This window comes from Thermobia domestica, chromosome 2 (genome assembly GCF_964235325.1).
Source record: "Thermobia domestica chromosome 2, izTheDome1.hap1.1, whole genome shotgun sequence".
NCBI classification, from domain to species: domain Eukaryota; kingdom Metazoa; phylum Arthropoda; class Insecta; order Zygentoma; family Lepismatidae; genus Thermobia; species Thermobia domestica.
This window is the reverse complement of record NC_137455.1, coordinates 246,120,608-246,133,415: the sequence shown is the minus strand read 5'-3', so window position 1 is coordinate 246,133,415 and position 12,808 is coordinate 246,120,608. Positions and strand designations below refer to the sequence as shown.

General features: G+C 36.2%; 1 protein-coding gene across 2 annotated transcripts in view; it reads right to left on the bottom strand.

Moving 5' to 3' along the window:
* Positions 1-12,808, bottom strand: part of LOC145678425 (alpha-1-inhibitor 3-like) — a 2,648,409-nt gene that overhangs the window by 515,860 nt on the left and 2,119,741 nt on the right. For both annotated transcript variants that reach the window (XM_081748543.1, XM_081748544.1), the window contains exon 19: positions 477-627. In XM_081748543.1, coding sequence (XP_081604669.1) covers positions 477-627 — 151 coding nt within the window. The remainder of the gene's footprint in view (positions 1-476; positions 628-12,808) is intronic.

Here is a 12,808-nt window from a genome sequence, read left to right as displayed (position 1 = left end):
TGACTGGAGGCGCGTGTTTGAGGTTTTATTTTGCGAGGAGAAGTGAAAAACTCTTTCGTGCTCACTTATTGTACGAGATCTACAGACTTCATTCGATTTTGACCAAACTTTGCTTGGAGGTCAAGGTATATCTGCTTAGTACACAAGGTTTCCTGTGCTAAGCGGTTAGCGTACGCGCCTTTGGCGTGGGAGACCCGGGTTCGATTCCCGGCGGGAGCTCATGTGGTTCGGATTCCACGTTAATCAGTAGGTCCACGTCTCATATAGCCTCGCTGCTGAAAGGGACGCTAAACTAAAAAATCAACTCATCAAGGTTTCCTGTGCTTAGTACACATAAGAAATATTTTCCTATACAGAGCTTTGGATCCCAAGTTGATGTTTAGACTCTTTTAAAGCTCCACAAAAATTTTCACTAATTTTATTCATGACCAAGAATTAGCGGAACATTTATAGAACAAAAATAGGAGAAAACTTACCTGTTTTCATATGCTCAATAGCTTTTGCTCTCAATTCCGGGTTAAGTTGATTTGTGGCTTCTAAATAATTTAGAACATGAATGTTAGGTACGAACAAGATCATATTTTGCTCACCACATCCCATGGGAAGTCTAACAAGGTGATCAAGATTCTTGAAAGGAAAGAAAACAATAACATTAAAAAACAAAACAGAAAAAATAAATTAAGATAAACAATGGAAAGAAAATTAGCAATTAATCTCTCTTATTAAAACTACAGTAGTAACAACTCATATAGTTCGGGTCAGCCAACCAACATTCCATTAAAAGGTGTGTTTTTATCCATTTTTTGGTCAATTATAATATCTCGTCATTGCCTGAAGTAAAACATAATGTCTTTTAATATAGAGATGGTTAATCCGAGTCAAGTTGAATTTGGAAATCTTAAGAAGAGAAACTAGAAAAATCAAAATTTCTGTACAAAACTTTTAGAAATTACATTCTTTTACCGAGTGAGCTTGTGGTCTAGAAGTCAGCGTTCTTACTTGGCTATCATGAAGTCCCAGATGAATTCGGCCATCCAGTCCGACGTTTCAGAGATTTTCGTCAGTTACGTCATGCAAATTAAGTAACTTCTTTCCCGTTCTTTAAATCATATTATTATTAATATTTATTTACATTTCCATTATCAACTCACATGACAGCGCGGATCCAAAAGTTCGTTAAATAGTTAACTGTCAAATTTTAAGTTGATAGTTTCTTACATGTACCCAAAAGTCCCATTATCATTTACGAAATTTGAAATAAAATATAAGGTACTAGATGCTTTCGGCGATAGATTTGTATAACCACATTAGTAGATATAAATTACCAACTTTCAGCGCACTTTAGTCACTAATCCAGGCTCTGCCCAAAAGAGCTGTAGAAAAGTCGGGGATGACAGCAGATCTCTTCAGAACCTGTTAGAGGGTGATCAATTAATGCAAAAAAACCGAAGGTATCACTTCCGCAACAGGGGCCTTCATTGTGAAATTCAATATTCAAAATGGCGCCCGCGAGCAAGTACCAAATTATATTTGAACTGAAATATCTTCTCACAGAAACAAGTTAGAAACTTCGTGTTTGTACCCAATTAAAGATAATTGATAGTAGAAGTAAGAAAACTGGAAATATTGTTTACATATTGCCGCCATATTTAAAAATAACGGTTATTTGGGTCAAAAATTAGATTTTCTTGTTTGCCTTTTTCATTTCATGGCAAATAACTATGAAGTTATTAAAAATATGAAATCGCAGCCCAAACTAATTACAGGAGCATAATCTTAGCTTTCTATCGTTACCAATATCTTTAGTAGATCTTAAAAAATGACGGAGCTATTTAAATTTAAGTGGCGCAAGGTGTAGCGTGTTTTGGACTGTTTAATAAATTACCGGAAAAACAGTCACTACGCGCAAATCTTTCAAAGCTATTACTTATCAACAAATTAAAATAGGCTATTCATTTTATCGATAAATTAAAGGTAATAGGCTGTGTCGCAGGAAGTGAAATAATAATGTTATTGCATTTGTCAAATATTATTATTAACATGTTTGTTCATATAATATGTAGGTATTGTACTTATTATATTGTTTTATTTTGCATACTTTGATGTCATGAAAATTTACTTTAATTTGATGTTAATATCATGTGTGCTTGTGAGGGCTAGTAATATTTAACTAAGGTTTTCTACAATTTCAAAATTTTTACAAATATAGCCCTATGACTTTAGCTGTGCTTTAGAGAATATTTACATATTTCTTTTCAGATCATAATGTAAAATTACTGACACTCAACATGAAACACTCACGTAATTTTTGAAACAATTGAAGTGGCAATGACAGACATAGCAGGAGCTGCACCATTTTCAAGGAGTAATTCACTCAGATACATTTCAAAGACGATAAACTTTGCTTTTGTGCAGAGGTAGTCGTTTAAGACATTTTGAATTTCAATTTTGTTTTCCGAGAAAGCCCAAAATCTTTCCATTTGCACCGGTAGGAATATGAACATGACAGATTAGTTAGTAGTATAGGTGAGGCGGTTACCCTTTGCTGTCTTTCCACATTTTTGACCGAGGTGATTAGATAGTCACATAAAATCCCTGCCGGTGCGTGTTTAAACTTGCTGCAGCTCCTGTAGAATACATCAAACAGATCAGCAAATGTTTGTAAACCTTTCACTCGAGTTTTACGAAGTTGATTCATAACATCAGCATTAATTGCTGTAGCTGTATATTTAAATCGCGATTATCCCCTTAAGGTCAATTAGTGATATTTTAAATCATTTCAAACCAACTTTATATATGGTTAGTCTTGTTATATGGGAATAATTGAGACCACAAGCAGTCTACATGCTAAGTCCAAAAGAATTTTGGCCGACCTCCTGATAAACCACGTCTTTCAGCAAGGTGAATTGTGGTAATCCGATACCCACATGAGGAAATCTTCGGTTCAGTGTGAAAGCTTCCGTAAGAACCAGCACTCTAATTAGTGGAATGTGTTTTGCTAATTTTTCCTCGATGTGAAAGTACCTAACTTTATTGCTAAAAAAGAAAAGGCATTTATTTCAAACAAGTCACCATTTCAGTTTTCGTATTTGAACACAACACTCATGAAAAGTCATGTTAAAGCGCGACTTGGCCCTGAAAAAGAATATTTATCTGTTTTTAGTTTTTCATGTTCCCCAAAGTACATGCGGAATTAGTGCAAGTGCCTTCCGCTCGCATTACCTAGGTACAAACGGCTACGATCTTGGTACTAGCACATGTTTCGGTTTCGAGATCTCAAATATTTATCTTTCAGCTTGATTCTATGTATGAATCCGAAATTTCAAATCTAGATAAGGGACACGAAAATTCATAGTTTATTCTCGGTGCTTATATTGCGATTTACTAAATAATTATTAAATCTATTTGTAAGGTATACATTTGATATTTTGAGCCGACTGAGCAAGATAAATATACTTAACAACTAGTCAATAGTTGTCTTAACTGTTTATATTTTCTAAACTGTCAATGAAATAAGTGCATTGAGGAATTTTAAACATTCGAGCTTTGTATTCCGGTTTCAAATATAAATATCTGTGTATTTCATCTCGGTCCTACAACTGGGTGGACCTAGATTCGACATTCGAACTCTCATCCGGATCAAATCAGATTTTTTTTAGTAAGGTAAGCATTTGATCTTTGGTGTAGAACGAAGGAGACAAAAAGACTTGTCAATATTCGTCTTAATTTTCTGTTTTCTTCTTCACTGTTAAGACTTCGTGAAGTTACTTTCGGCGAAATTTAGATATTCAAGTTTATCACAATTTGGGTGGAATGTGGGTTTGGATAAGAATCAAGATCTGAGATCCGAGATCCGGATCCAAATCCGAAATCCGAGATCCGGACCCAGATCCGAGATCCGGATCCAGATCCAAAATCCGAGATCCGGACTCAGATCCGAAATCCGAGATCCGGACCCAGATCCGAAATTCGGACCCAGATCCAAGATCCGGGTCCAGATCCGAGATCCGGACCCAAATCTGAGATTCGAGATCCAGATCCAGATCTGAGATCGGGATCCAAAGGATCCGGAACCAATCACACCCGGATCTTCGGATCCGGCCAGATCCGGATCCGGCCATCCTTACTCATGACATGCTTGAACTAATTGATGTAAATGAGTTTGATCCCGCTTCATCCGGTTGTGGCTGAGATCAGCATGTGTGTCTTCACTAACGTCTTCTTAGATTCCTACGAATTCTTGACAACACTGGACTGCTCCAGTACGCACATGTTGAGAAAAATCCATTGATTTAGGGCACCTTCATTTTTACTGAATTTTATGATGCCTCCTTTAACTTTCATGCTTCTGCTCGCTCTCTCATAATCAATTGCAACACCACTGAACATTAAAGCACTGATGTGGACAGACAACCCACAGGTTCGAGGGTAGGTATCAGCTTGTGGATGCGTGAGGAGTAGAGACGTCATTTTGATCCAGTAATAAGTCAAATATCTGGCATAATTATGGTGTTCATACTCAAAGATGTAAGGAATTATCCTTCTCATACAAAACAAATAAAGATCCCATTCAGCCTGTGTGACTGCTCTTATTAAACGAGAAACCAACTTACACATGTGAAAAAATTATTTCCACAGTATTAACATTGGTTCATGGGTATAGTTGGGAAATTTTTCCCACAAGATGTTCAGGCTTAGAGTGGGTGAGGATCAGATGCCTATGCGTCAAAGATGCCTACAAATGCACTGCTTGGAACTTACGCAACGAGATGGCAGGGGAATGCGCGCAGCAGAGAGATAATTGTATGTCTATAAATTTTGCCAAAACCATAAGGTGATTGAAATAGTGTGTGAACGAAGACAAGAAAAAAGTGTGGCAAATATCCTTTGTTATAGCTAAAAATAGCTGCTGAATTGCACATAAGTCGTGGTTAATACGTAGCTATTAACAGCTCTAAAGTTATTATTCTGAAACTGGGCAGGAAACATGAAGACATCTTGAAGGGATTAGGCATCTTGAACCGCTGAATGGGATAGATGCCTAAAAAGTGCGGTGCAATATGCCTATAAGGTTTGAGTTGCATCCTGTCGTATAAGATGCCCAGGGCAGCAGAAAATGCAAGAGAAATATGCGGATACCTGTAGATTGATACAAATGTAAAAGCTAAGATAACAGTTGCTTTTCACATTCGATATACACGGTTATACTGTTGTCATAGTGACTAAATGTTGCCATAGTGCCTTTGACATAGCACCTTTGACAATGTAGTGTTGACATAGTGCCTTTATGTCTTGGCAGATAATTCCACGGATATATCAACAAATGTCTCAACGAGCGGAGTGGTTGGAAGAAAGCTTGCAATTCGCAGTAGAACAAATACGAACAGGAGGGATGAACGCATTCCAGGCATCACAATTCTATCAAATTCCGTCGATGTCGATGAAACCGTCTTCAGATGAACGCAAGTGTAGAACACGTTATTGGTGTTAATGGTCTGCAACGAACCAAGTTACGTCTGGCGAAAAAGGTGAAACCATTTCTTGAGTTGATTTTGAGTTTAACGTCCCTTTCAGCAGCAAGGTTATGTGAGATGTGGACCTACTGATTAATGTGGAATCCGAACCACATGAGCTCCCGCCGAGAATCGAACCCAGGTCACCCATGCCTGAAACCATTTTAATCATCGTATGTTGCAAAGCAGATGTCTTTTTGTTTATTACATGCATTTTTGAAGGTAAGAACAAAAAGCATTAGTGGGCAGACTCTATTCTCAATGGTGCAACCATCTCCGTACGCCAATTCTGACATTTTCATAACCTGGTTACAGCAGCACTTCATTCCACCTAGACCTGCTCAGACCGGGAAGATATTACTCATTCTTGACGACCACGCTTCCCACTGTACAAACCCAGACGTGCTAAAAAGGAAATCTCCTGATCAGCTATCACATGAAGATACCCCAACAAACTCTGCTTCTTCTGACCTGTCTTCGAACAATGTAGAGTTGACCGCTGGAATTTAAACGTCTCCGCAAGTATCTTTCAATGATGTTTGTCCTGTATCAGTTCTCGTACCAAGAAACGTCCGATGTAAATGATTGGAGTCTGTATTGAATTTGGATGTTCCAAGCACGTCTGCGAAACAATTTTCCACCAAAACCACTAACACCAGGAAAGAAGGAAAAGTACTTATGCTGCACAATCTGATAACTATTGCAGTGTTTGTGGGTTTATTATTTTGATCCAGATAGTCCTAAATTGGATTGGATAAGGAAATTGCCTGTCAGAAATGGTTTCAATCATAGTACTACATGTTCTGAAGATCCTGCTAAGTGCTCTAGTTGTTTGTAATTGTACAGACTAAGGAAATCTTAGACCCTACTTTTTTTTTCTTACAGGTTAACGAACAGATAAGGTTGTGCTGATGTCACAATATGTTCAAAAATAATACACCACATTACGTTTACAACTGCATGTTTGTACGTTATAGTTTTCTGAACACTTCTACTGCCTAACGGTTTAACATTTCTGACATTGTATTCATTGTCCAAATGTTTATTCCACTTTCTGATATTGCCTTAATGTTTACTTAACTTATTATAAGTGTATCAAAATTACTTTGTTTTCGTAGTAAAGGTACCATTTTCTTTATGTTCGATGTTTTTCCTACAGTGTGTTGACTGTTGTATTATTTACACGCATTCCATATAGTTTATTTGTGTACAGTAGACTAAACCACTGTCAGTGTTGTATCGGTACATAATTTATTAGACATTACAATTTAAAAAAGTCGTTCTATTTCCCAATTTTACGGTAATAGCCATGGCAAAAAGGTGTTGCATCTTACCCATAATAAATAGGCATCTTACACTGACAGTAGAGCAAATATGCCTATTTAGAGATGTTTACTTATCCGCCCCTCTTTCACTTACCGTATCTAGTACTTTCACGACCGTCACACAAGGTCTAGCGGAAAGACCAAACTACTTATCCTGTACGTTTCAGTCTTCAACTCTTATTTTTCTGTTTGCTATTGTCTTATGATTAAAAACTATGGCATCTTCTCCCTTACCCACTCTATAAAAGATTCACATGATAAAAATTCTTGCAGAAATGTTGACGCATTGTTCGAATTTGTTATTTTATATCTGATAAAGTTCTGCCCAGTTTCTGTGAGCCAGTTGAGTAATACTTGTAGCTTCAGGACCATCATACTTTCGTACGTGAGTTTCAAGAATCTCACGCATCGATTATAATGTTTACATGCAAGGACATCTTCATCAGAACCCGCAGCTACCACTCGTGACTCAGTAAGTACATATGCTAGTTAACCTTTTACCTATTATTGTTGCAGAGTACATAACAATGTAAAAATCTCCCATTCGTAGAATAATGTTAGAGACTAACGCCTGCTCTTTCTCTTAACGTCCACCATCTTTCAATATATTGCATGGTCACCCACAACACTCACAAATTGTAAATTTAAAGCTTTTCTAACGTTCTCGCTCAGGTTTAAAATTGAGAAAATCACAGCAATATTCGTTGGAGACTGTAGATTGAACTGGAATTTGTTCGGAACACTCCTACTCTGTTTTACATCAAAAACAGTATGATTGAAACCAGTTCAAGATGGCAGAAGGTAATATGCGACATCAACGTTTTTGAATGTGCAGGTTACGTTGTAACACTTATATAAGATTAACATCCTTTGTTCTCAGTCACCTAATTAACTGCTGATTGGTTGCATCTATGGGTTTATCTGACGGTACACTTGCTGATTGAGTTCTAAAGACATGAGAATGTTCAGTATTGTTTTGTTCTAACAAAAAAGAACGTCACTTGGATCTTGGTTGCGAATCCTCATCCCTACTGTGTCGTCCTCCTCCTTCACATCACTGCTGTGACACATGCACTAGGGCCATTAAAAGTGCCTCCTCTTTAAGAGTTTCTTGGTTAATGCCTGTGTTATCGAATGTCAAAGTAGCAGGTTTATTCAAGGCAAAAGTAGGAGGAGTAACCCACTCATTTGATTCACAGCAGTTATGTACTCCCATGCGCAAAAAAAATTGCGCGTATACTGTAACTCACGATTTTCCGTATTTATTCTTTTTTCCTTACGTTTATGGGTAAAATTGAGTTATTAGTATGTGGAGATAATAGAGAGCAATCCATCTAAGGAGATATTTCCAAAAAATATAATAAAATAATAAAAATATAAACAAAAAACAAAATTATGCTCGGTTTTGTGTATACTGGCAACGATGATTTCTAGGGATTTTTTCAGTAGTACAGCACGATTGCGGAGGGAATTCAGTAGGGAAGTCGAGGAGATGGATCAAGGAACTGGATACTGAACTAAAATGTTGCATTTATTGGTTAAAACCTAGTGTGTAGATTGCCTGCCAAATATAAATTAGCTTCTGTAACTACGATGTCGTACGAAAATATAGAATTAAACAGAAAAACTCTTATGTTAAGGTTCGAAGCGATACGCACCATGGTTATGAAGATTATTTCTTAAGAAAAAAGAACAAGCACAACGTAGCCTCTGTGGTTAGGTGGATAGAGTGGCGGACTCGTGGATATTTTATTATTCTGCACATCGAATCCCATCCTATCCTATCCCATTTTTTTTACAAAACATTATTGGAAGTGTATAACTTTGATGTTAATAAGAACCGAAACAGTATAATAAGGAAATAACTTATTGATAGTATCCTTTAATCGACGTATTTATTCAGTATTAGAATACGTGTACTATTGGAAACAGTTATTGTTTTCAGTTTATGGTCTTGTATGTTACCTGCCCGTTCTTGAACAGCAGACAACTCACTTCGAATTTGTGTGTCAAGAACAGGAAAAATAACATACGCGACCTTGACAGTCTTCCCAAGTTTACCCCTTGTTATATCGACATGACGTTACATCGAATGATGCTTGTTGTCGTGAAAAAAAGGAAGAAAGGAAAAAGCTGATGTCAAATTATCGTTTGTCTGTGTGTGTGTGTGCTTTTGTTTTTTTTCTTTTTAGAGTATTGACTTTCTCCCTCTCTCTCTTTTTTTCATATCCACAATTCAAGAAATTATGACCGACCTTTGTGGGTTTATTGGGAATAGGACGATTTATTTTGGATTGCTAACAGACGACATTTTTTAACCATTTGCTTTAAACTTTGGCTTTGTGGCTCTTAGCACCCCACGAAAGGTCATTATAAACTATATAAGCAGTTCCCGTTTTCACCGGCCGCTGAAAAGATATTGGGGAAGAGATAAGTGCTTGCCGTAAAGATAATGAATAAAAAAAAATTTCACAATTTTTCGCCCCCAGCTAAAATTAACTCAGCCGGAATTTCATCTACACCGGAGATTTGTGTTCATAACACTATCGTTTCGAATTCTATATCCTCCGACACCTAAAAATAAGGGTAGTTTACTGAAGGATGAAAATTTAAAATCATTAAATTGTCTCAAAAACGGCTGTAAAGATTTTGTTTGTATTTTTACAAATATAGTATGAATCATTGCTCTGAAAAAATACGTAAGGTGTAATTTACTGTATGGGATGCATTTTTTTGAACAATTTTCTCAATCACATTTTATAAATAAATGTATCATTAATAACTGACAATATGACACAACTCGTTCGTCCTGTAAACATTCAGAAGAGGTAGTTTAGCCTACTCTTCGACGATTTTCCCATTAACGCCTGACCCAATTTTGTTCATATTTCGTAAATAAATGTTACATAAATAACCTAACGATATGGTATAATTCCATCATCCTAAAAAGCTAGAAGTGGTATATTACTTTTCGGAGCAAGTTTTACCCTACGATTATGTCGATAATTACTCTGGCAATTTTGTTCGTATTTCATAAATAGCATAACTCGTTTGTCCTGAAAAGATATACAAGGGATATTTTATTCTTGGGGATGACTTTTTTACCGATTTTCTCAGAAAGTACTCAGACGCTTTTGTTCATAGTTCACATACAATTATCTGCTTAATAATTCTAATGTAAGTTATTTCTAACAGAAATATGACGAATGGGTACTTTACTTTTGGACGTAAGTTGCTTCGAACAAAGTTTTCAAAAACACATTATTTTATTCGCATTTCCCAAATAAATGTTTCAGTAATAGCTGCAGCCTAACACGAGTCAGTTTAAGAAATTCGAGCGAGAAAATTCAGTGCGTTTCATCCGTACCCATTCTTAAATATATTTTTAAATGTTACACCCAATCACAATTTTCCTAAGAAAATCGAAACTTCTTTTTAAATGTGCCTTGCTGTGGCCAAATGGTTCAAGTGCATTGGCTCTGGATTTGATTTCCGGTGAGAGCTAGTGTATTTTTATCCAACGTTAAGGAATAGGTGCAAAGAGAAAAGTGTTTAAACAAGTCTAACCAAGCTAATGAATAATACAAAGAAATAATACAATATTACGAAATTCTAGAAGAAACGTTGTTAATATTAGATATTTGCGTGTAAAAGTCCAACCCATGACTGTCAACTCCAAAGGTAAGAAAGTGAAACATCCAATACCAGGTTAATCAGTGGTCTCTAGTTAAAGCTATCTTACTAGGAAGTGATTGAGATACCAAAAAATATTGTAATCGCTGGGAGACATGTTAGGAGAATACATTGGGTGAGAGAGTTTAATACTGGAACTCATGAATAGTCTCTGCACCTTCGTTGAGTATTGAAGTGCGTAGGTCTATATAGGTTTGCATTGAAATGAGCATTAATACACAACATCTGTTGAACATTACGGGGGGCTTGCGGACAGGTTTGCAGTACATTTTACGGGGTTCGATATTGTAACGATCCTAGCAAACTCCTCAGTCTTTCCGCACTGTACTCTATAAGTTAAATTCGTGCTTAATTAAAACTATGTGTTTAAATTTAACACTGTTAACCGTTAATACCTGTGCACAACGGGCAACAATCCGCCAGTAATTCTTTATTTTTACCCTTTGTTTTAGCGCCATAAATGTCTTTGTTCATAAATTTCTTTGTCTATGGTTTTGCATATACGTAGCGTGGACATTAAATTTTGACTTCTACGCCATATGCATCTAATTACAAACACACCTATAGAACGAACACAACAAACTTGGAATATATAGTTTATGTATGGAAAATCATACACGAGGCGCTGCACGGGAGAGCAGTGTGCATACATATGGCAGTCAACTTCCTAAGAAATTTATAATAATAATAATAACAGAAAACGAAACAGTTATTTACATAATGTATTTATTTAAGCATGGAAGTGCAATAGACGTAAGTTATTTCTCTCTCTCTCTCTCTCTTTCAAGGCAACAACCTTTAGGGTGCCAAGACGTAGAAAAGGACTTGTGGCACTCATGACCAGGGCCCGGATCTTGTTGACAAGTCAACTTTCTTCTGTTCCGCATAGGAGAAGGCAAGTTCAAGTAAAAACGTTATCCATCAACTCTAGGTTCTAAAAATATAGTTTTTTAGGATCAACTTTTGGTCTCTTTTTGCTGTTTTGAAATTTCAGGTCATTTTTTAATATTTTAAGGTAACTTTTAGGTCACTTATGGTCTTTTTATTCTTTTTTTCTACATAAGGAAATCTTTAAATGAACGGATGTGGAAAAGACGAAGTTGAATAATCTCTTTTCTTACTTCCTGACTATTGGAGTGGAAAAACTGCATTCTTAACAAGCTAATGAAAACTCAACTGTAGCTGGTTAACGAAAGGCGGGGGTTGGTAGGTGGCCAAACAGATAGTTTTGGGTTATTAACCACAATGAATGTTATCACGTGAATAACTAAAAATGCATTAGAAGGCGTACAAGGGCTTTAAACGTGTTTTTATCTATTATTTTCCTGTAGTCTAAACTTGCTAAGTTTTATTGTTTAAGAGTGCTTCCTAGTTTCAACTCGGGAGTGAACTGACGCTTTCAATACTTACAATGCCGTACAATGGACTGATCAATGGACATAAGTGATAAATGGACTGCAACTAACTGAAACAAAACTTTTTGAATATGAGTGAGAAATGTTAATTAAAAATCCAATGGATATTAAAAAATGTCAATGTTTAATGAAATAAAAGTTTGAGAAAACGTAAGTTTTAAGGTCAATTTTTTGTGATTTTAGGGTCATTTTACAGGAATTTTAGTGTCATTTTATAGGTCACTTTTTAAAATTTTTTAGGTCAACAAGATCCGGGCCCTGCTCATGACTATAGAGTGGTGTGTGTTTGGCACATCGGGTTCCTTCGTTGTTAGCCCCAGCTTTCTAGACCGGATGCAGTTATTCCCGGTAGAAAATACAAGAAAATATACCTTTCTATTACTATTAAAGTAAATAATTACACTCATTCCCTCAACGTGATACTTGTTTGTTTAACTGTATACAGACAGCTGATCCATGGGAGAATCGTTGATAATAATAAATAAAATAAACTCGACAAATATTCTTGTAATTTGCTGTGCACGCCAGTGTGCCTGTTATCCGGTTGTGGCACACTGGAATATAGGGTATGGCTTTCTAATTTTTCCCCAACTATTTTAACTGCTTCAATTGAAATTAATCTATAATAATAAGAGTGAATTTAGTCTTCTTACCCTTCGATTTAGAAATAAGGTCCGCTAGAATTGTATATTTAAAAAATAATAATACTCAGAATTTTATAGAGTAGTTTGTTTTATTCGAAATGACATACTTCCTGCAACTGTTTGGGTTGGAATTATTTGAGATCAAATCCCTGCAAGTTTTACGACCCATGGTTATACCGACTAGGCTAAAGGACACGGTGATGATGAGAAATGAATGA